This window comes from Halichoerus grypus, chromosome 10 (assembly GCF_964656455.1).
Source record: "Halichoerus grypus chromosome 10, mHalGry1.hap1.1, whole genome shotgun sequence".
Classification (NCBI taxonomy): Eukaryota; Metazoa; Chordata; class Mammalia; order Carnivora; family Phocidae; genus Halichoerus; species Halichoerus grypus.
Genome location: NC_135721.1, coordinates 118,029,141 through 118,056,904, shown reverse-complemented (window position 1 = coordinate 118,056,904; position 27,764 = coordinate 118,029,141). Strand labels below are relative to the sequence as shown.

General features: G+C 54.2%; 1 protein-coding gene across 1 annotated transcript in view; it reads left to right on the top strand.

Moving 5' to 3' along the window:
- The window catches only part of TGM2 (transglutaminase 2), a 33,090-nt gene extending 6,325 nt beyond the window's left edge, over positions 1–26,765 (top strand). The window contains exons 3-13 of the mRNA XM_036101573.2: positions 1,658–1,900; positions 5,138–5,256; positions 7,718–7,846; positions 8,921–9,098; positions 13,155–13,290; positions 13,964–14,067; positions 16,078–16,320; positions 17,861–18,133; positions 22,891–23,051; positions 24,102–24,238; positions 24,929–26,765. Of these exons, the coding sequence (XP_035957466.2) occupies positions 1,658–1,900; positions 5,138–5,256; positions 7,718–7,846; positions 8,921–9,098; positions 13,155–13,290; positions 13,964–14,067; positions 16,078–16,320; positions 17,861–18,133; positions 22,891–23,051; positions 24,102–24,238; positions 24,929–25,079 (1,874 nt within the window). The 3' untranslated portion in view covers positions 25,080–26,765. The remainder of the gene's footprint in view (positions 1–1,657; positions 1,901–5,137; positions 5,257–7,717; positions 7,847–8,920; positions 9,099–13,154; positions 13,291–13,963; positions 14,068–16,077; positions 16,321–17,860; positions 18,134–22,890; positions 23,052–24,101; positions 24,239–24,928) is intronic.
- Positions 26,766–27,764: the final 999 nt, after the last annotated feature.

Sequence of the window (27,764 nt, the reverse complement as noted above, 5' to 3'; positions counted from 1 at the left end):
GCCGGTCCTCTAAGCTGCACTAGGACGTGGGAGTGATGATAACAAAAAATAGTTGCCATTTACTGAGCACTTACCGTGTGCCAGGCCCCATACGATGTACCTCCACCTTTTTAAACTTTGCAATGACCTTATAAGGAGATATTTGTAATTGACTGTAATTGACCCCATTTTACAGATGAGGAAGCTGAGGCACAGAGAAGCTAAGTAGCTTGTCCAAGGTCACAAGGAGCCAGTTTGAGACCTAGAATCAGACCTTCCCAGACATTTAGTCTAAGCCTATTTTCTTCTTTGATGAGAAAATTGCAGATCAGAAAGGCCTGGTGACTTAGCCCAGGTCACACAGTGCTCAGAGCCTGAGTAGGGGAACCAGACCCTGGCTGGCTCTCGGGCGCCCAGCGCTGCTCAACTGCTCAGGAGCATTTAAAGGCTTACAGCCAACTCCTGGCACCCAGACAGGGACTTGGAGGCCTGTGTCATGCCTCTTAGCTCATGGTTATATTTGGGCCTGGGTGTGGGTGGGGCTCGTGGGTTGGGAGGAGGGGGCAGGGTGCGGGGAGGGAGCCCCTCAGTGAACAGGTCCCCATATTGTCGGAAGCAGGTGGGCTGAGCTACAGGGAGCTCGGAAGAATAAAAATAAACTTTCCTGGGCAGCCACCCAACTAGGCAGAGAAGGTTCTGTTTCTCCTCTCGGCCACCCAAGTCCAGAAAGGATGACCAGCCCCTCCTCACCCTCCCATGACTCAGACCTGCCTGCAGGGGCAGGGCCTTGCCCCCACCAGAAAAAGCAGCCAAGCTTGAGGCCAGCTCCCTATCTCACAGAGCCTTCAAGACCCCTATGAGAGAGCACGGGAATGAGAGGCACCGTGGAGGACAGCCCAGAGCCTAGAGACCCGGGCTCAGATGCTAACTTTGCCCCAGAGTCCTGGGATATCCTTGGGAGACCCTCCTCTCTCTGAGCCTCAGTTTTCCTACCTGTACAAGGGGCCTCAGGGGAAGCAGGAAGGGCCAAGGCTGTGGGGTGGGAGGGGATGGTTATGACCCCTCCTTGGAGCTGCCTATGGAGAAACAAAGGCCAAAAGCCAGAGGGGGGCCTGGGGAGACAAACACCTAGAGGCTGGACGGGCCAGCACTCCACAGCAAGGGGCCTCTCAGATGGGCTCCCGTGGGGACATCAGAGGACCAAGGTCCTCTCCTGCTCAGAGTCTGGGCTTATTCTTCTGAAAGGGAAAGCTGCTCCCTAGCAGGGAAAGGATTCAGGTGGGAAAGGGGACGGTCCCCAAGGATTCTTGTTCATGCTACACACGGAGCCCAGAGCGGGGGGGGGGAGGGGGGAGGGTCTTGTGCACAGTCACACCCGCCCAGGCAGCGTGACTGAGACCCTGCCCCAGGTGCAGCTGCCCCCTCTCCCAGGAGAAATCTGCCCGGCGCCTGTGGCTTTTCACGCATTCTCACAAAAGCACCCCTGCAAGGCTGGGGTATGATCCTCACTTTATAGACGAGGAAACCAAGTCTCAGGGAGATGAAACCTCTTGCCAAAGTTCCCTCACTGGTCAGCCACGGAACTAGGCCTCCAACCCCGGCCCACGGGACCCCCTGCGTGCGCCCGGCCCCTGCCCGCGTCTGGCTGGCTCACGGCCGCGCGCCTTTTCTCCACCAGGCCCAGCCCCCAGCAAGGAGGCCGGGACCAAGGCCCGCTTCCCGCTGTCCAATGCCGTGGAGGAGGGCGCCTGGGCGGCCGCCGTGCTGGACCAGCAGGACGGCGTGGTCTCGCTGCAGCTCAGCACCCCGGCCAGCGCCCCCGTCGGCCTGTACCGCCTCAGCCTGGAGGCCTCCACCGGCTACCAGGGCTCCAGCTTCGTGCTGGGCCACTTCACGCTGCTCTTCAACACCTGGTGCCCAGGTAAGCCATACTCCCCTGGGCGGGGGCTGGGCCGGCCTAGACCACCCGTGGGGGCCGCTGAGGGCGGGGGGAATGGGGCAGAAGATTGAGGGAAGCCCCCTCAGGCCCGCCTCACAAAGCCCTCGCCGTGTGCGCACGCTGTTACCCCCTTACACAGGCAGACGGGCACTGGGAAGCAAAACGCCCCTGCCCGAGGCCGCACAGCTACCAAGGGATCTCAGCCCGCGTCCGAGGCGCGTGTGTTCCCTGAGGACCGTGACCTGGGCGCGCAGGTGTCTCGGGTTCACAGCCCCATTCAGGAATGGGGTGCCCAGGGGCTGCCCGGGGCCGCCGTTCACCGCCGACACCCGGTTCTGGTTCATGGGGCTCTGTTGGAAATTCCACCAGACGGGCTCGGGGAGGGGAAACTGAGGGAGGCGGAGGGGTAAGGTAGCCGGAAGCGGCAGGCAGGAGCAGTTTGGTTACCTAAGTGCCTCCTTATACGCTTCCTCCCTGCTTCCTCTCAACAATCCCAAGGGGGAGACTGTCAGTGTCCTCGCAGGCTCAGAGAGGTCAAGTGGCTTTGGGAAGCTCCTCAGGAAGTAAGTGGACAATGCTGGACAAAACTAGCAAGCTGGAGGGGACGGCCTGAAGAGCCGAGGCTGGCTCAAGGAGGAAGGGGGCAGCAGGGGCTGCCACACCCCTTCCCAGGCCTCAGTTTCCCCATATGACGAACAGGGCAGCCAGATCTGTTTCCTTCTGCTCCTGCACAGCGAGGCAGAGAGACAGTCCTTGTGGGTGGGCCGCAGCCAAGGAACAGGGTGTCCCTCCTCAAAGCGGGGGCCCAGCCACAAATTCTGGTCTCTCCAGCATCAGACAACCTGCTTCTTACTGGACCGCTGCTTTATTTCTTCTTCTCCATTTTGGGGCATTTTATAACACAGTCGAAGGGAAAGATTTTTTATTTTCTCTTTTATATATTCTGGCTTTTAGATGTCCTCTTCATATAAGCTTTAAGCACTGCAGGAAAACAGCCCCACTTTGACTCTCCTTGGGGAGCAGCATTATTAGCTGTCTTGGGGGACTCATCTCCTTAGATTCCAGTGTATATTCCTAGAGACACTGCCATTAATGGGGTTCTCTGTCTCTCTTAAACACAAAAGGATCCCACAGTATACATCAACCCACCACTTATTTAACTTTTCCCCTCTACCATACATCCTGACGATCTTTCCACATTGGCGTGCATACACATCTGCTTTTTTTCTTTTTAAGATTTTATTTATTTATTTGAGAGAGAGAGCGCACAAGCAGGTGGAGCGGCAGGCAGAGGGAGAAGCAGACTTCCCGCTGAGCAGGGAGCCCGATGCAGGTCCCAGGACCCCAGGATCGTGACCTGAGCCCAAGGCTTAACCAACTGAGCCACCCAGGCGCCCCTGCTTTTTCTTTTTAAGAGCTCAGAGTGCCCTGTGTCTTGCCAGTGTGGACCGTTCATTGATCTGGCCCTCTACCCAAGGACATGAGGTTGTCCCCAGTGGATCCTCACAGGAAGGGTGTCTATGGGGTCACACGCCCTGGGGCCACATGGAATGGTTTCTCAGGACAGAAATGGCCTTGCTGGACCCCGCGGTAGACTTGTTTTGATTTTGTCAATCTGCAGAGCTTACAGCTAGTAGGCCGCCCGGTGCACGGAGCAGGAAGAGGCCGGTGTCCCCCTCCCCCTCCCCACTCACCAACACGGCAGGGTTTCAAAGTTCAGGGAACAGGTTCAGGATCAAGGTTCCTGGGATGTCCCCTTCCTCTGGACTTTCCTCCAGCCCTGCCCCATCCCCACCCTGCGGGTTGGGGTAGCTGTCAGCCAAGCAGCACAGTGACTAAAGTGACCCACATCCCAGGGTGGGAGCCTGAGGAGGGCAGGGTGTGGAGCTGGTGATTCGGAGGCAGGAAGTTGGGCTCGGTGGGGTGGGGCTGCTGGGTGGGAACACTGCTGTCCCTTTGGGACCTGCCCCGGAAACCAGAGCCTTCTACTCCTGAGCTCAGGAAGGACAGGAGGACAGGAGGGAGCGTGCGAGTGCCAAGTATGTGCGGGGACCTCTCGTCCCCAAGGCCCAAGAGCCCCGAGCAGCTGCATTCCAGGCCAGTGCCACCATATTTTTAGGGACCCATAAAAATGTTTTAATTTCTTTTAAAATCAGAAGACAAAAATGGAAGTTGAGGTCAGAGAATATGTTACATTAATATATTTGTTATTACACCAATGCAGTCATAAAATATATTAATTTTTATTTTATTATTATTATTATTTTTATTTTTATTTTTTTTTACGGAGGAAGGGGCCCACAGAAGCAAAAATGCCCAGGGCCCACCCAAGTCATAACGTGGCTCTGGATTTCCTCTTCCCGGCCTCAGTTTCTTCACCTGTGAAGTGGGGCATGGTAAAGGCCAGCTTGATCTCTGACCTCCTGCCACGTGGGCCTAACTGCCCCAGCGCTCTTTTCTGTGGTCGTCAGCCGCGAGGAGCTAAGCGCCATGCATACCAGTACCTGTCCCTGTGCTGTCTCTGGTCCTCTGCTTAGCATGTCATCCCACCAGACTCCGAGTATCTAAATCGTAGTCATTTCTCAAGGCAGCATTCACAAGGCACCTGCTTCAGGGCAATCCTCCCTGACCACCCCCTCCCCTCAGCTGGACAGGACCGCACTTCCCCGGAGCCCCAATAACCCTAGTAGGCTTTCTCTCTACCTTGAATCAAGCTCCTTCTCACACTGGCTCAGGGCTTTAGCTTGCCAAGCACCTTTCAGCTCTGCATCCCATGTTACCCTCAGGGAACACAGTGGGGGGGATGAAGAAGGAGAAGTGATCTCCCCAGGGTCACACAACAAGTGAGGATCAGCTAGGAGATTCCTGGCTCCTGGTCCAGGGCTCCTCTATCTCTTGTGTGGGCCTCAGTTTTCCTACCTGTAAAATGAGGCTTTCAAGGTCCCTTTCTCATAGAGCTCTTGCAGAAATTAAACATTAATATATGTCATACACTTACTACAGACAAGTGTTAGAGAAATGTCAACCACTGATAATACTAGTTGAAAACACTTATCTCATGGGTATGGGATTATTAATGAATGATTAGCTTTTCTGATTCCGATTCATACCTCCAAGACTCTGACCTAGCCCTGGGTCTTGGCCCCCTGGCTGCCATGTCTTTGGGGACCTTGCACTCTGCCACACCCGGAGCTCAGGCCCCTTCCTTCCCACCCCCAGCGGATGCTGTGTACCTGGATTCCGAGGAGGAGCGGAAGGAGTACGTGCTCACCCAGCAGGGCTTCATCTACCAGGGCTCAGTCAAGTGCATCAAGAGCATACCTTGGAATTTTGGGCAGGTAGGGCCACATCCTGCCCTTCCCAACCACTGCAGGCCCACTGTGTGTGGGTCCCTGGGCCTGAGGTGGTCAAAGCTGCAGAGGTGCGAGCTGGTCTCAGAGCTGCCCACCCCATGCTGTCAGGGATTCAAGAGCCCTGAAATGGCTGGAGGATCAGAGAGGGTCCGGGCCAAGCCTGAGGTCATACAGCAAAGGGTTGCCCTATCCACCGTGGGAATGGCAGTCCCAGATTCAAAGTGGGGAAAGAATCGGGAGAGCCTTTGGGAATTGTGGGGCTAGCAGGTGCTCTAGGAGTGAGAAAGGGAATATTCAAGGCCATATACCAAACGAATAGAAATGCCATTGTGTGTGCTGAGGGGAAGCTTTACACCGTTATCTAGATCAGTGGCTTTCAAACTCGAATATACATCAGAATCACCAGAAAAGTGCGTTAAAACACAGATCACTGAGTCCCACCCCTAGTTTCTGACTCAGTAGGCCTGGGTGTGGGCTGAGAATTTGCATTTTTGACAAGTTCACAGGCAATGCTGATGCTGCTGATCAGTGGTCATACTTTGTGAACCACTGGTTGTATCAGTTAGCTACTGCTGAGTAACAAACAAGCCCAAAACTTACAGGCTCAAAACAACAGCTATTTATTATTTCTTATAAATCTATGGCTCACCTGGGGCATGGCTGCCTAGGCTGGGCGTGGCTGACCTCCGCTAGATGGCACATCTCTGTTCCATGTGGTTCCTCATCTTCTAGCAAGTCAGCCCAGGCTGGTGGTTCGAATGAGGGATCTCATTTCCCCTGCCATCCAGGCTCCCATGAAAATTCTTGAGACCTTGCTGAGAAAACTCATGAAGCAAGAGTTGTCACACTCCTTCCTGGCCCTTCAACCTACTGGTGTGTTGGGGGGTGTTGGCCTTTTGGGATGGGGTTCACCTTGAGACTTTTCCCAACAGCCCCTGGGTTAGGGTTTCCATATTTAGGTCTCCAGAGTCCTGCCCTGGGACCACAGGGAAGTCTTCCCTGTGTGGTGTGGGGCTCTGACTTCAGTTTCCCCATCTGAATATTGGAGACACTAATTGCAAGAATATCTGCCCAAGAACCTATAGCCTGCTCTGGGGTGTACATGAAATGGTGGTGTGGGTGGGATACAAAAAATACATCGCAGAGTAAATTGGCTCTTAATTCCCGGGGCTTTGTATTCTCCCCTGAGAAACAGAACAAAGCCAAATCCTTCCTTTCCTTTCCTGACTTCCTGTTCTGTGTCCAGGCTTGTGTTGAGCCACTGGACACAGCTCTTGCAAATCTTTTGGAAGTCATCACAATCCAGAATGATAAGACCTAGAGGAAGGACGTGAATAACTGCCGATGGGAATCAGGGCAATTTCTGAAATAGGCAAGATCTGAGCTGGGCTATGGAGGAGGTGGAAACACGGTATACAAGGCAAAGGGAATGGCCTGAGCAAAAAGCTCAGAGGTGGGAAAGTTTATCTTGTGCTTAAGAAGAATTCTGTAGCTCAGGGAGCACTTTATGTCCGGAGGACTCCCAAGAGATGAAGTGGGAGAAGTCAGCAGTGTCCGGGGTGTGAATGTCAGGGAGATGGCAATAGGGAGCCACAAAAGGGCTCAAAGCCATGGAGGGAGACCTGTGATGAAGCCTGGTTTAGGACAACACCACAGAGGGTGGGTAGCAGGGAGCAGATCGCCTTTGGACTGGTCAGACGGGTGGTCCAGTGTAATGTGACAAGGAGGGAGGGCCCTACTTTTGATAATGATAACATTTGAGTTGCAAGGATGAGAAGGTGTGGGCCATACAAAGAGGCTGGAAGAGCATTCCAAGCAAAGGAAATAGCAAGTGCAAAGGCCCTGGGGCAATGAGTGGCGCTAATGAGGTCAGAGATGGGGTGGGACACAGATTGTGAAGGGTCTTGAGGTCACAGGGCAAAGTCTAGATTTTATTCTAGGTGCAGTGGAAACAGAGGAGTGATTTCGAGATATAATTTACCTCACTTCCAATCAGAGCAGTGTGTTGGGGTGGAGGGGGCAGGAGAGAGGATTCTCATCAGCTCTGCAGGGTGAGTCAGGCCTTAGGGGAAATGAGATATTTGGCACAGCAGATATGGGGAAGGGACAGTGGCAGGGCCTGAGGTGACTCTGAGGAGAGGGAAGCCCCAGGGACACTGTGGGTGCTACTCCACGTTCCCAGGACAGCCCCCTCCCCTCTACCCTGGCCAGGCTCTGAATGCAGGCACATCCCTTCCTCTTTCTCACAAACTCAGTCATTGTCCCCCCAAAGCCCATCCTGGGCCAGGCAGAGCTGGCCTCACAGAGATGTGGCTGACCCAGCCCGGACTTCCCTAGTGTGTGAGATGGAACAGAGAGGAGCTATGGCTGCAGAGCTGCACGGCAGGCTTCCAGGAGGAGGTGGCTTCTCATTTCCCTCCTCCTTCTCTTCTTTCCCCCAACACAGTTTGAAGACGGGATCCTGGACATTTGCTTGACGCTCCTGGACATGAACCCCAAGTTCCTGAAGGATGCCTGCCGTGACTGCTCCCGCCGCAGCAGCCCTGTCTACATGGGCCGGGTGGTGAGCGCCATGGTGAGTGAGAGGCGGGGCCCATCCCAGGGTCTGGGCCCATCATGGGCCCCAGTAGGCTCCCCCCTTCCTGTGATGATGGAGGTCACACTCCACCCTGGGCTTGGTTGGGGGGTCCCAGGAGATGGGGAAGTCTCAGCTAAGAGAGCTTGTATTTGGAAAGACAAGATTTACACAAATAAGGGTAATGTCATGTGGTCCCTAAAAGCAATTCATCCATTCATTCACTCATTCAGCAAATATTTATTAGATGTCACCCGTGTCCTAGGCACTGGAGAAACAGTTGGGTGTAAGACGTGTACGGTCTCTAACTTCATAGAGCTTATATTCTCGTGGGTGGGAGGAGACAGACATCGACAGAAATACCACGGGAATACCGCGGGGATTGCGGAGTCACAATCAGAAATGATGGTGCAGGCACCGAAGGACGCCAGAGGTGTGAGAGTGCCTAACTGCAGAGTCCAACTTCGGTGAGGGGCTCGGGGGGACCCCGCCTACGTGATGATCCCTAAGATGGTATAGTAAGTGGGAGAAGAGCATTCCAGGGAGGGGGCACAGTTTGTGCAAAGGCCCTGAGGAGGGAACGACTTTGGCAGGTTTGAGGAGCAGAAAGGAGGCTGGCATGGCTGGAGTGGAGTGAGCAAGGGGGAGTGGGGTGCAGGAGGTGGGCAGGGGTTAGGCCATGCAGGCCTCATGGGCCACAGTCAGGAGGCTGGATTTTATTCTCAAGGCAATGGGAGCGTGAGGGGAATGACACAATCCACGCAGGGGCCGGAGGGGGTCTTCATAAAACTTAGATCACTTCTTGTCACTCTCCTGCCACCCCGTGGACCAATTCACATCACCAGCATCACCTTCATGACCTTGACCCCTCACCACCTCCTCCCTTCTTCCCCTTCTCTCTTCCACACCCCGGGCTCCAGCCCCAACCATCTCCCACGTACCAGCCTGTCACACCTTGGTATCTTTGCATGGGCTGTTCCCTCTCCTAAATTCCTTTCCCTGCCTTTCACCACGTACTGAACTCACAGCACCTGCTCCCCAGGCTTGACCCCTCTGATGCCCTGCTGGTTGTAGGTCAACTGCAATGATGACCAGGGTGTGCTGTTGGGACGCTGGGACAACGATTACAAGGATGGCGTCAGCCCCATGTTCTGGATCGGCAGTGTGGACATCCTGCGGCGCTGGAAGACCTCGGGCTGCCAGCGTGTCAAGTACGGCCAGTGCTGGGTCTTCGCAGCTGTGGCCTGCACAGGTAAGCTGCACGCTGGGCGGGGGCCGGGACTGGGACCTGTTCACAGCCTCCCTGAGTGCTGGGACGGGGGCAGGGAGAGCACTCAAACGGGAATCAGGAGACCCCAGTTCTGGTCCTGTCTCTGCCTCCAATGCCACCAACGTACTGTGAGGCCTGGAGTTGGCGGCTGCCCCTCTCTGGTCCTTTTTCCAACCACTACCCTGCAGGTGGTTATTAGGATCAAGGGATGTCATTTGGGAGGCAGCCTGGGCTCAGGGTTGAGAAGATGGGTTTTGGAGCCAGGCACCCCTGAATTAAAAATCCCCAGTAACACTCAGCTGCTCTGTGACCTTGAGCAAATGACTTCCTTCTGAACCTCGGTTTCCTGGTCTGTAAAATGGGGGCGAGAGGGCCTCCCTCCTAGAGTGGGTTGATAGAAAACTGCTTGGCCCAGAATTCAGCCCAATGTAGCTCTCAGTAAATATTAGCAATTAGTAACTCAATAATAACAGTCATTATCAATGTCAAGAAAGAGAAACTCTTTCTAAAATGTAGATGAGGAAAGAGAAAGCAATTTAAAACCAAAATGTAAAATAAATCTTTAACAAATCTTAAATATTCAAGCCCAGAGAATGGTGCAGACTGTTCTGGGCTGGGGATGGTGCGTGAGAATGAGTCCGTATCCTGTACCACATAAAAACATAGACTCCAGAGTCAAGGCCTGAATCTCAGTCCCAGCTCTGCTTCTTACCAGCTGTGTCCCCGGGTAATCATTGAGCCTCTCTGAGCCTCAGCTCTGTTACAAGTGAACCGGACATAACAGTGCCTTTATCCTGGGGCAGTTGTGAGGATAACGTATGAAGTGCTAGAAATTATTTCAGATGCATAACAGCAAATACTTATCTCATGCTGTTAGATTATTCTTATTACGATGACTACCACTGCTATTATTATTTATTAGGCTCAGGAAATCTAAGAGGCTGGTCCTGATTGACAGCTTCTCTGACTCCGGGACCCGGGCCCAGGCCCAGGGAAGGGCCTCGGGGCGTCCCGGCGCTGTCCTCCACACCAGCAGTCTGGGTAGGGGTGGTGCAGCCAGGGCTCCCAGCTGGGCTTTCTCTGCTCCCCCTTCCCCACAGCCGAACCACCATGCCTGCCTGCTTCTGGGACCTGTGGATTCCCTTTTCTTGTGCAAACTCCCCTGTCCTAGACCTCTTCCTCTTAGGGGCCTGAAATGCCTCCTCAGAGAACCCCAAGGATTTTCTGGAGACCCACCACCTCCCTCCCCTGGGGCTGTGACCTCCGGAGGTCTTGCTCCAGACCCCTCTCTCCCCAAGGCCAGGGCTGAGTCTGGGTCCCTGCAGCCTTCTCCCCAGCCTGGTATGGGACAGAGCCAGGGAAAAGTGGCTTGGATGAGCAGGCCCCCGCAGCTTTTGCAGGAAGCCGCCTGCTGGACTGGCCCAGGGACTCTGGTGTTCCGCTGCCTGTTTTGAATCCCAGCTCTGTCGCCAGTCCCTGGGTGGACTTGGGCAAGAGAACTGGGGTCTCCAAGCCCATATCCTCACCTATGAAATGGACACAGAGGTGACGGACCTAATTCACGGGGAGATGTCACTTCGCACAGTCTCTGGTTCAGGTTAGGCTTGGGTTTGTGGGCTTCCAGGGGAAGCTGGGATTCCTCAGCCGGACCCTGGAGCATTTTCGAAATGTCCCAGAGTTAGCCCACAGTGACTGGATAGACGTTTGCAGTGATAGGCACCTTGGCACCCTGCTCTTCCACGCTGGGCACGGGGCAGACGAGACTGCCCACATCCATGCCTCTCTGAATCACCGCGACATCCCCAAAGCTGCTATTATCAGCTCCTCTAAGAAGAGGAAATGGAATCTGAGACGGGAAGTGGTTGCCTAAGGTCACACAGCTGGGAGCGGCATGGCCAGGCTTGAGGTCAGGTGTCCCCGGTTCTGGGGCAGCCTCCTGGCCTGAGCCTGTGATGACAAGCCCTCTTGGGACACCAGCTCTAGGACAGGGGTGATGCCTTGCTCCTCCCCATGCCTGGTCTGTATCACGAGGCCTGTCATGTCATGGGGCAAGGCCTGGGGTCGGGATGCAGAGAGTCTACTGCCCGGGCCTCAGGGGGAGCCACCAGGCAGGAGGGGGAAGGTCAACACTGTCCTTCCTCCCCGCTCCCAGGGGCCCTCATCCAGGGCCCTCATCCAGGGCCGTCCCGGGACCTCTTATCCTGCTTGACAGTGGACCCAGGGCAACAGGACAAAGGTCCCTCACACACACACACACACACACACACACACGCACACGCACACACGCACACACATGCACACACTCCACCCACCATCTCCAAGACTCAATCTCAATCAAAACTAAAAGGCAAAAGTCCCATTCAGTAGGGGTTTTCTCACTTTTTATTTTTTTATTTTTTTATTTTTTTATTTATTTTTAAAGATTTTATTTATTTATTTGAGAGAGAGAATGAGAGAGAGCACATGAGAGGGGGGAGGGTCAGAGGGAGAAGCAGACTCCCTGACGAGCAGGGAGCCCGATGCGGGACTCGATCCAGGGACTCCAGGATCATGACCTGAGCTGAAAGCAGTCACTTAACCAACTGAGCCACCCAGGCGCCCTCACTTTTTATTTAAAAAAAATTTTTTTTTTAAAGATTTTTTATTTATTTGACAGAGAGAGACACAGTGAAAGAGGAAACACAAGCAGGGGGAGTGGGAGAGGGAGAAGCAGGCTTCCCGCGGAGCAGGGAGCCCGATGCGGGGCTCGATCCCAGGACCCTGGGATCATAACCTGAGCCGAAGGCAGATACTTAACGACTGAGCCACCCAGGCGCCCCCTTTTCTCACCTTTTAAAAAAAATTTATTTATTTCCTTTATCCCACCCAAGAGTATGTTACTTTCACAAAACACATAAAAAACTCATTAAAAAATGAGGGAGTGAAAAGGCACCCAAAACGCCGCCTGTCAGGAGCACCCGCCATTCAGGCTCGAATCCTGCCCCGGGCCCCCCTCCCTCCTCGGAGGTCTGTAGGTGCCACCTGCTGTCCTGCTTCTTTGTCCCCCCCGTCACTGTGACCCCTGTCCCTCCCGTCACTGTGACCTCTGTAAACTATGCTTTGGCGTGAGCGCAGGGCCCTCCCCTTCCACGACGGCGCCCCCGCACGACTGCCGGCCCTGCGTGTGTACCATGACCTTGTGTGGTAGAGGGGGAAACAAGGCCCAGAGAACTGGAGGGACTGGCCCCAGGCCACACAGCCCAAAGCAGCCGGCATTGCGCGGAAGGCCCCCTGGACCCTTGTTCCCTCTTCTGCCTGCTCCACTGTGTGCTCCTTGCGCTAATCTCTACCATTCCTGCCCTTCTTCCCTTTTCCCCTTCTTCCTCCTCCTCTCTCTGCTTCATCCACCCCTTCATCCATTTGACAAAATTGTCTGTGCCAGGCCTGTGCTGGGCTCTGGGCACGTAAAGTAAGATCACTCACTGCCCTAAGAGGACAAATTAAAGGATCCCTCACATGCCCGTCCATTGTGAAGGATGATGAATCCCCGATCTTGCTATGAATGCAAATGGTGGAGCAATCTAAACCTGGTGGGTGGCCTTCCAGGCTGAGGGAATAGCATATGCCAATGCCCTGTGGCTGGCAGGAGTGCAGAGTGCTGGAGGAGCCGCGAGTGTGGCTCGGGCAAAGTGCCCAGGAGATGGTCAGGGGCCAAACCTTGTAGGGCCAACGGCCATAGCCAGAGGTCTGGCCTTGACTTCAAGGGCCATGGGGAGCCATCGAAGGTTTAGCAGAGGAGTGTTGACGTCAGACTTGCATTTTGGGGGCTTCTTCTGTTAGCTGTGATGTGAGGAGGCAGAGTGGACATGGAGCGACCAGTGAGGTGGGCACCATCATCCAGGTAAGGGGATGGTGCCCACCCTCACCACCTGGATAATGGGTACAGGGCTGCCTGGGATGCAGATGGGCATGTGGATGCGCAGAGCAGGGCAGATGTCTCCAGATCCTCAGCTCATCCCCTAATCCCTCTCTCCATCCTGTCCCCTCCCCCACCCCCAGTGCTGCGGTGCCTTGGCATCCCCACCCGAGTGGTGACCAACTTTAACTCGGCCCATGACCAGAACAGCAACCTGCTCATCGAGTATGTCTACAACAAATATGGGGAGATCCAGAGGGACAAAAGCGAGATGATCTGGTAAGCTGTGGCCCGGGGTCAGGGGTGGACCCCGCTGGGGAGGGTCCCCTGGAAGGGAAACCTAGGAAGACTTCTCAGAGGAGGTCACATTTGAATTGGGGTTAGAAGTTGAACAGTATTTGGACAAGGGGGAACAGGGTCTAGGGAGGGCTCTCCAGGTAGGGGCCCCAGCATGAGCAAAGGAGGGAAAGTCAACACACAAAGTGAACAATGCATGAAAAGGTGTCAGGGGAATGATTTTTCAGGAGTCTGGAATGCCAGGTTAGAGGGTCTGGGCTTGACTCCAAAAGCAGCGGGTTGTCACCAAAGGCTTCAAACTGGGAGAGGGACACTGACGACACTGGAGCAGGAGATCAGAAGGGGAGAGATTGCAGAAGGGGGGCCGGGGTGTGGCCCAGGCAGGCCTGAAACGCGGCAGAGCCCAGGAGCTGGAGAAGAAGGGACAGCCAAGAAGCAGGGAGGTCCCATCAGCTGGACTCAAGGAGCCACTGAAAGGGGAGGGCTGTGGGAGAGGCGCTGACAATGACTCCCCAGGTAGGAGTGAGCACCTGGCGGGGGCCCAGGGGCGGAAGAGCAAGGAGGATTGTCGGGGACTCTCTGGGCTGAGCCTAGGACAGGCGAGTGTGGACTGCCCGCGGGAGGAGTGTGAGTCCTCGCTTCATTTCTCCCACAGGAACTACCACTGCTGGGCGGAGTCATGGATGAGCAGGCCGGACCTGCAGCCTGGCTACGAGGGGTGGCAGGCCCTCGACCCCACACCCCAGGAGAAGAGTGAAGGTGGGTGGGCGTGGCCCCCTTCCCTAGACGGGGAAACTGAGGCTTGGCGAGAACTCCCCCAGTCCCTCAGCCGGGAGAGGCAGAGCCAGGTTCTAACCCCAGTCTGGCTGACTCCAGAGACCACTGACTGGTCTGCACGAGTGTGGGGGGTCCTCACTCGTAGTGTACGATCCGCTTCTTTTATGATTTGAAAAGTAATTCGCATGCATTGTGGAAAACAAATATGGAGAAGCACAAAGAAAAAAATCAAACAACATCTTTGTCCTCTCCCCCTCAAAAGAAATGTCATTAACATTCACACACAGCTTCCAGTAATTTCCTATTATACATTTGTTTGTAGGTGTGTGTGTGAGAGACAGAGAGCCAGAGACAGAGAGAGGGAGAAAGAGACAGACAGAGACAGAGAGAAGGAGAGAAAGAGATAGAGAAAAGAGAAAGAGAAAAAGAGACAGAACACCAAGGCAAATTTGGGTGAAACCAAATGGATCCTTTCTCAGAATGATATTTTTATTTGTATTTATTTATTTATTCTTTAAATCCAATCAGCCAACATATAGTACATCATTAGTTTTTGGCGTAGTGTTCAACGATTCATTAGTTGCGTATAACACCCAGTGCTCATCACATCACGTGCCCTCCTTAATGCCCATCACCCAGTTCCCCATCTCCCCAACAGAATAATACTTTTAAATGCATAGAATATATTACCTAGGGTAACAAAGAAAACCAATTGCACTGAAACATGGTTATCAAAATTTAAAAAAATAAATTTATGATATAATAATATATGGTTTACAGAACAAGATCTAGTGGTAGGGATCGTAAGTCCCATAATGTACTGGCACAGATGCGTGTGAGCGGGATTTCCAGTTATCTATGACAACTATAAAGTGATACATAAATGTCTGTGTTCCTTATGGGTGAGAAGTCATAAGTACACCCAAGACTATGGTTTGTCTGCTTTCGCAATCGAAGGAAGTGTTATCCAAATTCAGTGAAGACAAAGATGTAATTTTTTTCCCATCCAAGTTCACGGACCCCCGAATTCTATTTGCAGCGCTTTGGGGGTCTTTGGTCCCTGCGTTAAGATCTCCGGCTGCACGTGGCCTTTCGTCTAGGCCCTGTCACTTCTCCATATGTCCTTGGCATTTCTCTATACATAGTTTTCCGTGATTTTAATTTTAAATGAATGTTAAAATTGCGTTGCATCAAATGGATATACTGTAGTAAGCTACCCAGCCTCTAGCCCTCCACATTTAACTTTGTGAACCCCAGTGAGAGAAACATCCAGCTCTCATGTTCATTCAGTCATCGCGCACTCCCTGAGTACATTGATGGGCGGGTGTGGCTCTCTGTGCGGGCAGGAAGCAGGACAGATGGACGCACTGCCTTCTACCGCATGGCTCCCTCCCTTCCTCGGGATGCCTGAGGATACGCTTCTATTTTATATTTCAGACACTTACATAGCATTTAGTGTACCCGAATCCTCATTAGGTGGGTACAAATATCCCCACCACACAAAACAGGCTTAGAGAAGTTAAGTCACTTCCCCAAGGTCACCCAGCTAATAAGAGGCCAGCTGAGATTTGAACCCCAGAAGCTGGGTGGGCTCCAGAGTCTCCATTCTCAATTCTTACTCTCTGCTGCCTTCCTTCCCAGCAATGGAGTCCCTGAGTCAAAGGGCTGGATGGTCTTGAGATTCCCTGCAACAGTGTGGTTGAAATGTGGAAGGTGTGGGCACCTGGGTGGCTCAGTTCGTTAAGCGACTGCCTTCGGCTCAGGTCGTGATCCTGGAGTCCCGGGATCGAGTCCCTCATCGGACTCCCTGCTCAGCGGAGAGTCTGCTTCTCCCTCTGACCCTCCCACGCCATGCTCTTTCTCTCTCATTCTCTCTCTCTCTCAAATAAATAAATAAAATCTTTAAAAAAAAAAAAAAAGAAATGTGGAAGGTGTGAGAGGGTGCCACCCTCCCCTCAGTCCAGGCCCATCTCTCCTCTTATCCCCAACCAGGGACATACTGCTGTGGCCCGGTTCCGGTTCGTGCCATCAAGGAGGGCAACCTGAGCACCAAGTACGATGCTCCTTTTGTCTTTGCTGAGGTCAATGCCGACGTGGTGAACTGGATCCTGCAGGACGATGGGTCCATGTGCAAGTCCACCAACAACTCCCAGACCGTGGGGATGAAGATCAGCACAAAGAGCGTGGGCCGTGATGAGCGGGAGGATATCACCCACACCTACAAGTACCCGGAGGGTAGGTGCCCGGCTCCCCAGAGCCTTCGCCAGCCCGTTTTATCAGCCAGTGGGCTCATGTGTGTGTGTGTGTGTGCACGCATGCGTGCATGTGTGTTTTTTGGCAGCCTGCATACAATAAGGACCTGTAGGTTACTCTCCATTTTACATCTTTTCTTAGAAAAAAGCACACTGGGAGACAGTAGTAGAGGAGTATTCACTTAAGAAAAGAATTCTGTATTCCACAAAAGGATTCCATGGGGTTTTTAAGCCTTGCTTTTTTGGCTGGTTTGACTTAAATACAACTGAAGGGATGCCGGTTATGTTGGAGACGCATGCATCTGAACAGAAAGATTAATGATGTCTGTGTTGTTTTATAACAGTATTTGTCGTAATGGCACCTACAACCGAAGATGGGCTATCCCACCCCCACCCCCCTTTTCTTGTAATTGCAATGTGTTTGGACTAGAACAGCTTGCAAGTCCAGAGGGGCGGGCCCTGGAAAAGAGATTCCAGGAACACTGTAGTGTTTATTTGTGCAGTATTTCACACACAGCTGGGGAGGTGAGCGTGAAGATGGATGGGGAAGGAGGAGAGAAATGGGGCAAGAGCAACTTAATAAGAGAGCTGCAATCTGATACAAAGACGAAGCCGCTCTCCGCATCTTGTGTTAAATCAAGAGAGGGAAGAAAGGACACAGCTTATTTTTTAAATTGTTTTGGAGCACAACCAGCAGCCAATTCAATACAGTAGATGTTTTCTAAGCATCCGTGAGCCCAGGGGGGCTCACTTAGGTGTCTAAGGAGACATCGCTCCTGCCCTCATCTGACTCCCGCTGACTTAGTGGCGCTGGCCTGGGGTTAGGGGAACAAGCAGCCATACTCTAGCTGGAAGGGAGACAACGGAAGGAAAAGGTGCTTCCCCTGGTCTCTGAAAGGTCTAGAGCTGATGGTTTGTTGGGAGACGTAGATATGCACCCAGAAACACCGGGGAAGAAACAAAAAGGAGCAGAGGAGAGAGGTAGATGGGACACAGAGGCGGGGAGCTCCACCGGGAGGGGAGGAGGGGGAAATGATTTCAGGTAGAGGTAATACCTGGGTGAACACTGGGAGGTGAGAAAGTTTGCGTCATCATATTGGTGTTTACTATCCACCAAGCACTGTTAGAGGCTTTAGGTATGACAGAGGTAAGTAAAATACAGTCTTAGTCTTTGAGCCGCTTAAGAGGGTAAGTACATAAACAGAAAACAACTTGGTTAAATAAAAAGTATGATAGGCAATAGGCACAGGTGAAACTCGAGAAGACATGATGACTCATTTATCCTGGCGCAGGAGTGGTCAGAGAAGGCTTCCTGGAGGAGGGGGTGTCGTTTGGGGCTCGTCTTGTGGAAAGTGAATAAAATATTCTTTCATCCTCCTGGCACAGCAGTGTAGACAAGGGGATCCTCCAGAGCTGCTCTGAGTCACCGGGACTCTGAAAAGCCAGCTTGCCCTGCCCCAGCCTCGTTGTCCTTGGTCCCTATTTCAAGGGCCATAGTGGAGCTCTCTTCCCCATCCTCACAGGGTCCCCAGAGGAGAGAGAAGCCTTCAAAAGGGCCAACCACCTGAACAAGCAGACTGATAAAGTGGAGACGGGGGTGGCCATGCGGATCCGCGTGGGCCAGAGCATGAACATGGGCAGTGACTTTGACGTCTTCGCCCACATCACCAACAACACGGCCGAGAGCCACACCTGCCGTCTCCTGCTGCATGCCCGCACCGTCAGCTACAACGGGGTCCTGGGGCCCGAGTGTGGCACCAAGGACCTGCTCAATCTTTCACTGGAGCCCTTGTCCGGTAAGGCCCTGCGTTCCCGGAGCAGTTACTGACCACCAAGCAACGATGCGCTAGGTAATGCGCTCAGCACCTGGCAGGTGCAGTGGACCTCGCAGATGTTTCTGTGGCACGTCCTCTGGGTCAGGTCCTGCCCACGTCCTTTATAACGAGCAACCCATTTAATTCTTATAACAAAAGTGGGAGGTGGATTCTTTTATTGCCCCATTCTCCAGATGAGAAGACTGAGCACAGAGAGGTTAAGGAACTTTCCCAAGGCCTCACAGTTAGGAAGGGACAGGACTGAGACTTGAACCTATACTCTTAGCAACCATACTGCTTTGGTCCATGTCACCTTCATGGGACCTCAGGTTACTTCCCTGGACGCAATACTGCCTGCTCTCAGCTCTTTGCTTCCCTCCGGCTCCCCCTACGGCCCCTGCGAGAGCCTCTCCTGTCTCTCGGGAGGTTCTCAGCCTCAGAGGGAAGGGGCTCTAGAACTTTCTGCCACGTGGGAGCTGTTCTGCGTCTGCACTGTCCAGACGCTGGCGGCCAGCTCCATGTGGCCGGTGAGCACTTGAAACGAACTGAGCACAACTGTGGAACTCGAGTCTTATTTATTTATTTATTTTTATTTTTTTAAGATTTTATTTATTTATTTGACAGAGAGAGACACAGCGAGAGAGAGAACACAAGCAGGGGGAGTGGGAGAGGGAGAAGCAGGCTTCCCGCCGAGCAGGGAGCCCGATGCGGGGCTCGATCCCAGGACCCTGGGATCATGACCTGAGCTGAAGGCAGACGCCTAACGACTGAGCCACCCAGGCGCCCCGGAACTCAAGTTTTAATTCCACTTCAAGTTAACCAGCCGCGTGTGGCCAGAAGCTGCCCTATTGGGCACTGTAGCTCTGGGAGCAGTGAGAGGAGAATGGCCCGGCCCCCGGGGAGGAAGTGTTTTCCTCCCGGCCTGAACTTCTCCTCCGACCTGGCCTCCCTGTGAGGCAGATCCCCTGCCCTGTTCTGGGGTGAAATAATGTCAATAGCCAACCCAGTCTGCAGTCCCCGGACAGAGCCTCTGTCGCTCAAGCCTCCTGGTCAGAAACCCGCACACACGCCTCCTGGGTCTCTTTCCCTGCCTGGCTTGGTCACTGCACCTGATAATCTTCCTAAACACAAGCCTGAGGCCCTGGGAGGGGTTGTGGCCACTCAGGTCACTTAGTGAGGCAGCGTAGAGCCTGGTGTCCTGCCCCCCAGCCACCTGATCCTGGTTTGTGCTTGGGCAGCCTTCAGGCCTGAGGAGGCAAAGGGGTCTTGGTGGTGGGGTCTTCTGATCGTCCTCTGAGGGGTAGTGTGAACACTCTTCATCCTGGGGCTTCAGAGAGGAGGGTCCCACTTGCTGGGTCACCTGGGCAAATGGCTGCCTCCCTGAACCTCAGTGTCCCCATGAGGCCCGTGGCAGTCATGACCCTGCAGTGTAGGACTGTCCGGTGGGCTGGGGGGGGGGGGGGCGGGGTGCGTGCACAGAGTAGGTGCTCCATACCCGGGAGCCGGCATGCTCACATGCGGAGCTGGTGGAGAGGCCCAGGGCGCGGAGGGCTCTGTGTTTATGGAGTCTGTTTGCCCTCGCCTGGCCCCTACTCTTGCCTGTCAGACGCATGTTTCCTCCCCTTCGTTACCTCTGCCTCTGCCCTTGGCCCCCAGCGGTCTGGTGTGAGGGCCACGGCCCTGGAGTTCCTCAGAAGGCCTGTCTGTTCCAGGCCTGGAGTCCGTGGAAGCGACAGTGCCACCTCCTGGTTTCTCTGTCTTGGGCCCACCACGAGCACTCCTGGGACCGCGTACCCAGAGCAGACGGCCTAGCAGGGTCCCTGAGCAGGGGGAAGTCCTCAGGGGCAAAGCCAGGACAGGACCCCAACACTTCGGGCTGCTAGAACAGGTGTTCTGAGGCCAGCCAGGCCTGGCTTTGCCTCTGGCCTCCCCCACCTTCTAAATGTACAAACCTGGGTGGGATGAACTTGCTCTCGGAGCCTCGAATCACCCCCATCGTTCAATGGGGCAACAGCACACCGTCCTGATGGGCCGCTGGAAGGACTGGAGGAGACCGTGCGCTCAGGAAATATCTGGAAAGTATAAAATGGGGCCTGATCATGGGAAGGCAGAGAAGCCCTGACGGTCTGTCCTGAACACCTGCTGTGCCAGACGGCGGTCTCGGTGCTGGGCCCAGTGGCTCCTGAGCCCCTCCCAACCCCGATGGCATGCGAAGGACCCAGCTGTCACCTCTGCATCCTGGCCCCGGGGGCCCTCGGCAGGGGTCCATCCCTACGGGTATGTGCCGTGGCCAGCAAACCCAAGTTCTAGTTCCTACCATTCTGTCGATGGGTTGTGGGCCCCTGGGGATTTGTCTTCTCCGTTCCAGGCCTCAGGTTCCCCACTTGTAGGAAGGCTGTTTGATTTTGAAGAGCCCACCAGCCCCTGCGTGTGACTGTGCACCAGCAGGTTCTTCTCATGTTCGGATCCTCTTCAAAGGGAGGAACTGTCTTTCCTGGAATGTGTGGCATTAGGTGAACTCCAGCTCGGGCCAGCGATGCCGGAAGAACTTCCTTCCTGTTGAGTCACCCTTTGCCACCCAGTTACCACCTGGGCCCTTGGAGCATTGTTCTGCCAAGGCTCAGCCCAGCCTGTCGGTGTTTCCCATCATCCCAGGGATGTGTTCACGGCAGAGCGGTCCTCCTGCCTCGGCGACCCGTGAGGGGCGCAGCCTGCAGGGAGAGGGCGGAGGAGGGCAGGGGTCCTGTGTGTCGCCCTCGGGCTGCAAGGTGGGGCTAGTCTAGGATGCTCGGTCAGGCCTCCAGTGCCAAGCTCGGCCTCAGATAGAGGCTTTCACCACCCCGCCCCCCACCGTGACCCCAGACTTTGGCTGGCTTGCTTGTTATTCTTAGATGATAAGATCTGGGGAATTTCCAGAATGTGCTAATAGACAGGAAACCAGGCCTAGGACAGAGAGCCATCCCCACCCTTGCTTCCTTGCGCTGCTTCTCTCCCTTCCCCTTCCTGCCCCCACCCGTCCTCTCTCTCCTCCCCTCACCCCTCCAGGTAGGTCACTGGGAGTGCGGCCAATGTGGCCTCTATGGCCACGCCCAGGGCACTTTCTAGAACAGGGCTAGTCATCTAAGGAACGACTGAGACTGGCTGTACATGTTTTCCTCTCTCTGCCAAGGCCATGACCCTTGGCCCATGGACCGAGGTTCTCAAAGGTCCGGCCCCACGCTGGCTTCAGCCTTCTGGAAAAGTCAACAGTTGGGGCCACATCCTCTAAGCTCCTGGAGGGCGGTGTTGTCCTTTCCCGTGTAGCTGGCCTGTTTCCACTCGGTTCCACCAGGCCCTGACCAGGGGATTTTCACTCCTTTCTGTCTTTTTTGGCAGAAGGTTGGGGTTTCTTCCCCCATGTCGTCTGCTCAGAGGTTGGGGCAGATCTACCCTGAGGATGAACAGCTGGGGCGCGGGGCAGGCCGGGGCTTAGACCTTGACCTGCAGCGAGGAGGTGGCTGTCCGTCAGGCCCCCACCGTCTTTCAGACGGACCCCGTGAGGAGCATCTCAGTGGTGCTTGCAGGCTCAGCACCCCTACCCCTCGCCGATCTCCCGCCTCAGCCTGGAGCCCTCGGCAGACAAGAATATCTAGCTGGAACTGAACGAGCCTGACTTGGCTTGTAGTTATTTTTGCCAGTTACCTTCTATTTATAGTAAATGAGACTGGTTTGCTGCAAATAAGGCAAAGCATCCCCAGGCAAAAAAGGTTAAAAAGTATAAGGCGAGTGGACTGAGAGCAAAACAATGAGCAAATAATGAGGATATCCTCAGATGTGTGCAAATTCCGGCGAGTGGCTGGAGCCTGGTAGGGGAGTGAGGGGACAGATGGCAGGAAAAGAGGCAGCCACGTCTCCCATCATGGCCCAGGGTTGGCTGGGCTCCACTGAGCCCCAAGACCAGCCCTCCGGCGCTCCCATTTGAGGGGAGGTCCGAGGAGCCTTCCAGAAGGGGTTTGCCCAAGGCTCTCTGGGACTGAGTGGACGAGCACTTCGCGGCCAAGCCTGCAGATTCTCAGGCCTGTGCTCTTTGCTCTTCTTTCCTGCCTCCTGCAAGCTGACCCCTAGTGTCCTTGTGCCTCAGTGTTGTCAGAAAAATGGGGCTAGAAACCACACTTTGCTTCTCCGCGGTGGAAGGGGTTGGCTCTTCTCATCCCCTCATCACTGTGTGGCTTTGCTCTAAGTGTCCTCTGGTCTTAGCTCCTCCCAGCAGGTGCCAGATGTCCCAGGGAACAGAAGAGAAACTGAGAGGAGAGGGCACCTGCCCAGGCTCATACAGCCAGTCAGTGGCCGTGCTGCACCAGGTCTCCCGATCTGAGCACTTAACTGGTGGAAGTATTTCTTCATCTGTAAAATGGGTACAATCCCACCAGCTTCATGCGGGGAAATTGAGGTCCTGAGAGGTGGAGTAACTTGCCCAGCATCACCAGCTGGCTAAGGGCAGAGAGGCAAGATCAGAACCCAGGCCTGTTGGAGCTCCAACACTTCCCCGACCAGCTGTCCTGCCTCCCCTCCCAGCTCCTTCCTGGGGACCCTCGAGCCAGGGCAGACGGGGGAAAAGGCCTGGGATCTGCTTATTCGTTCACTAGCTATGTGACCTCAAGCGCATTCTTTCCCCTCTCTGTGCCTCGTGGAGATGCCATGGGAGAGATGGGGGCCGTAAATCAGCTATCACGAGTGTTCTTCCCTCTCCTTTCCTGCAGAGAAGAGCATTCCCCTTCGAATCCTCTATGAGAAGTACTGTGAGTGTCTGACCGAGTCAAACCTCATCAAGGTGCGGGGCCTCCTCGTGGAGCCGGATGCCAACAGCTACCTGTTGGCCGAGAGGGACATCTACCTGGAGAATCCAGAAATCAAGATCCGGGTAAGGGGTGGGCTGGGCAGGGTATGGGGCTGGGGGCGGGGTCCCAGGACAGCTTCCCCCACCCCACACGCACATACCAGCAGCCCTGCCACCTCCAGATCTTTGATGCCCCAGGGTTCTTCAAATTCTAACTTCATCAAAGGAAAGCATCATGAAGCTGAAAGAATTTGGGACTCTTACCTCTAGGAATGAATCCTAGAATCCCGGAGTGGTGGGGGGGTGGAAATTAGGGATCTCAGAATCATGGACCCTTGAAAGCTAAGGTGAGATCCCCAGGCCCTGGGGCCCTGGTGGGGCAGGGAGAGGCAGAGGGTTTAAGGGCACAGACTCTGCAGTCTGACTCCCTGGGTTTGTGCATGGGTGGCCCTGGGCAGGTCACTCTGCCCCTCTGGACCTCGGTTTATTTGTCTGCAAGGTGGAGTTAATACTAGCACCTAGGTGTGTTGTACGAATTAAATGTGCATCCCAGGAAATGCATTATAAGGGCTCATAAGGGCTGACTATTCTTATCACCATCATCCTCGGCATCATAGTGATTCGCCTGGAGGAGCCACAGCCCCAGAATCCCAAATGCTGCAGTTACAAATAAGGGGTAAAGGGCAGAGGGGGCGGGAGTGAGCACTGCGTGCCACACACTCTGCTAGGAGCTTGCACATATTAGCTCAGTTAATCCTCAGGAGAGCCCTGCAGCAAGACATTTCTCTCCTAAGAAGAAACCAAGGCTCAGAGGGGGTAGTTACTTTCCCAAGGTCACACAGTGAGGAAGGGGTAGAGATCAGCCTGGCCCCAAAGCCTGTGATCTTTCCATCCAGGCCCTAGAACAAGGGAGGCACTTTCTACATCCCCCAAGTCACGTGGAGCCTCACTGCAGGTCCGTGAACGTCCGTGTTTTCTAGATGAGGAAACAGGCACAGAGGTGGGGAGCGATCGTGCCAGAGCGGAGCCAAATCGCAGCAAATATAGAGATGGCCCCGCCGGGCCCCGCTGGGCCCCTGCCTGCCCTTGAGGGTCTCAGGCTCCTCTCCCTCTGACATGTGTCCCGTCTTCCAGATCCTGGGAGAGCCCAAGCAGAACCGCAAGCTGGTGGCTGAGGCGTCCCTGCGGAACCCCCTTCCCATGCCCCTGTTAGGTTGCACCTTCACCATGGAGGGGGCCGGCCTGACGGAGGAGCAGAAGATCGTGGACGTGTGAGTGCCGGTCACTCCAGCTGGGGGGCCTGGGAGCACAGGGCGGGTGCTGGTGGAGGGCGGGGCTGCCTGCAGGCACCAAACCCTGGCCGGTAACTCCCTCCTCTCATCTCCCACACACCCACCCACACACCTGCCTTCATACACCGACGTGACCATTCCCCAGCCCCTTAGGCACAGTCCCCACCTCGCATCCTCCCTGAGCACCCGTAGCACTCTAGCTGCAGTCCGTGCCCGTGTCCTCCCAGGCCTGAACAGTGAACACATTGAGTCACTAAGCACCCGCCTCTAGGGCCTCGTGCAAACACGAGCATCCACATCTGGAATGTGTGCACGTGCACACGTGTGGGTGTGTCCTCACAGATGCATATCTACATACACAAGTACAAGCAGAGATCCTTTTACTTTTTTATTGTATTGTAACTTACACACAGTAAATAACACAAGTCCTGTATGTACAGCTCAGTGCATTCTTACACACGGAGTCCCCTGAGTGTACCCACTCTTACCCCAAAGCACAGCGTCCACTTCCATGCACACGTGCACACACGCGGGCCCCTCTGCACGTGGGAGGGCAGATTGCCCAGGCTCTTGGAGAGCGGTGAGTGGGCCCATTTTGTTCTTGTTGCATGAAGTTGAGGCTCTGTGCTAAGTCCCCAGTAGTCACATGTTATCCTGGCCTCTCCACAGCCCGGACTCCGTGGAGGCGGGGGAGGAGGTCAAGGTGAGAGTGAATCTGCTGCCACGCCACGTGGGCCGCCATAAGCTGGTGGTGAACTTCGAGAGTGACAAGCTGAAGGCCGTGAAAGGCTTCAGGAACATCATCATTGGTCCCGCCTAAGGGCCATGTGCCCAGCCCCGCCTCAGCCAGCTAAGAGCCCCTAACTTGACCCCAATTTTTGTTCCAAGCTAATGCACCAATTGCCCCCTCTTGGGCCCCAGACCTCAGAGCCTGTGGGGGCTCTTTGGAATAGAATGTATTACTGGCTTATCTTGTGCCTCTGAGCTTGGATCCCCATCTCCCTTTAACTGTGAAGAATGTTCTGTGCTTCCCCCTTAGGAGCACTGCCCTTGGCTGACTGGGTCTGGGGTGGGGGAGGAGGCACCCATGCCTCCCTTTACAACCCAAATGCTGTTGGAAACCACTGACCACCCACCATATTGTTTGGTTTACTCCAGAGCCCTTTGGAACCAGCAAAGGGAGACAGTGTGCCCATTGACCAGATCCCAGGCAATACACAGGCCCCAGGAGCCCTTGGGAGAACCAGAGCAGGTGCAGGTGGAGTCCCAGGAAAGGCCAGAGCCGAGATCCCCTCACATCCCAGCAGCCCTGGCCCAACCTTCCCCACCACCACCATTGTGAGGCACCTGCGATGGGCTGGGCACTTCTTGTGCTTGCTAGTGCTCACATGGCTACTGACCCATTTAAGTGACCATGGGAAATCACAGAGTAGGAGCTGCTTTCTCGGTGAAGACACTGGGGCTTGGAGGAGGGAGAGGCAGCTCACTCTGCACCAGCAGGCTATTTGCAAGGCTGGGTAGTAGGACGGCACTGGAACACAGCCCAGGACTTCTGACTCCGAGTCCAGCTCCCCATTCATGGCACCAGCCCTGACCTGAGAATATTAAAGAGGCCATTTGGGACCTGAGCAGAAACGATACAGTTGGGGTGAGGTAGGGAGGAGATTGGAGGGGTCAGAGCCCTGGGTTTGAGCCCCAAGTCCGATCAGCCACCGCTTTCCCCTCTCTGGGTCTCAGGTTCCTCATTGGGCAATGGAGTATTGACCCAGCTCCTGAGCAAGGCCCTCTCGGCTCTGCTCTTCCAATGCTTATAAGACCCAGACTTGCAAATGACAGCAAGTCCTCCTCCCTGGCTCCACAGAGCCTGAGGCCACGGGCCTAGATGTTTCTGAGTGTGAAACCCTGACCATGACCAAACCTTCCCACCCCCAGCCCTGTCTGGGTCCCCTGTCTGTGCCCAGGCACCTTCCTTCAGACCAGTTTTGGGGAAGAGAGCTCCAGAGGCCCCTGTCCTCCCCATGAACCTGCCCACTGCAATGCCTAGACTTCATGAGAGACTTAGCCGCCTGTGTTGGTCACTAACCAACAAAGTTAGCACCTCAGCCGCCCCCTTTCTGCAGGGCTAGGGCCCAGGAACACAGCCCTCGTCCTAAGCTCCGAGAGCCCATGGGCTGTCATCTCTGACTCTATCTCCCACTCTCTCCATGTGACTGGGCTGGAAGAGGGATGAAGGAGAATGCTCTATCCGGGGTGGGGTCACAGCCTCCAGGGCCCCCAAAATCTCAGAGGGGAACTTGGAGAAAGTCATTCTGATGCACGTAGAACTTTCTGATTTGCACAGCGAAGGATCACAAAATAAGCCCACATGTATATGTTCTTACAAAGGTTGCAGTGATTCTCTATGGTTCTGTAAATGTTTTTGGATTCCAAGCAGGAAGTAGATGCACTTTTGAGCCACAAAGCATGAGCACTGAAATAAAAGCGTTTGCTTTGCACATTCAAACAAGGTCTGGTCTGGTCCTTTTTCCGCTTTTGAGGAGGGTGGGTAGGTAGGTGAACTCACCCACATTGGGACCAGCCACCTCCTCCTGCCCAAGAGTCTTTCCCCAGCCTCAGCTCCCCCACCTCCCAGGTCGAAACTTGACTGGCATTCAAGCTTCTACCCAGTCCAGCTCCATCTCTAGCCTCTTCCTCCAACAAATCATGTTTGGACCACAGTAAATTTCCTGACTCCCTCAAATGCCCTGGGCACCTGTCAACCTCTTAGCTTTTGCCTGGGTATTTCCCTGAGCATGGAGTGCTCTTCCTCTTCCTTATCTATCTGGTAAACTCCTACTCATCCTATAATGCTTAACACCAAAGTCACTTCTTCTGTGAAGCCTTCCTAGATTTCTTCTCAGCACCCCCCCACACACACACCAGAGCCCTGGAACATGGACCAACTCAAACATTTATCACCATGAATTTTAGTTCCATGTTGCTGTATCTGTCCCCCTTCCCATCCTATCTGAAGTCCCCAAGAACATCGTATCTGAAGTCTGTCTCTTAAATAGACTCCAATAAATGCTGAATTGATAAACCGATGTGTTTCAGCTCAGCTCTCGTAAGACCAGGGCTGTCCAAGAGAGCGAGCTCAGGAGCCACAAATGCAAAACTCTAGTAACTTAAATTTTTCTAGTGGCCACGTTAAAAAGAGTAAAAAGAAACAGGTAAAATATGTTTTAATGATGTATTTTATCTAACCTAGTATGTGTGAAATATTATGTCAACATGTAATCAATATAAACAGTGAGATCTTTTACATTCTTTTCATACCAAGTGTGTCAAACGCGGCCTCTGTTTTACATTGACAGTCCGTCTCGATTCGGACCAGTCGCGTTTCAAGTTCTCCACAACCACAGGTGGCTTCTAGACTGGGATTGTAGAAGTAGGGGAACTTGGCCACTCACCTCATTCCCCACTGACCAGCCACCAATAAATGTTTGTTGATTGAATAAACAATGGA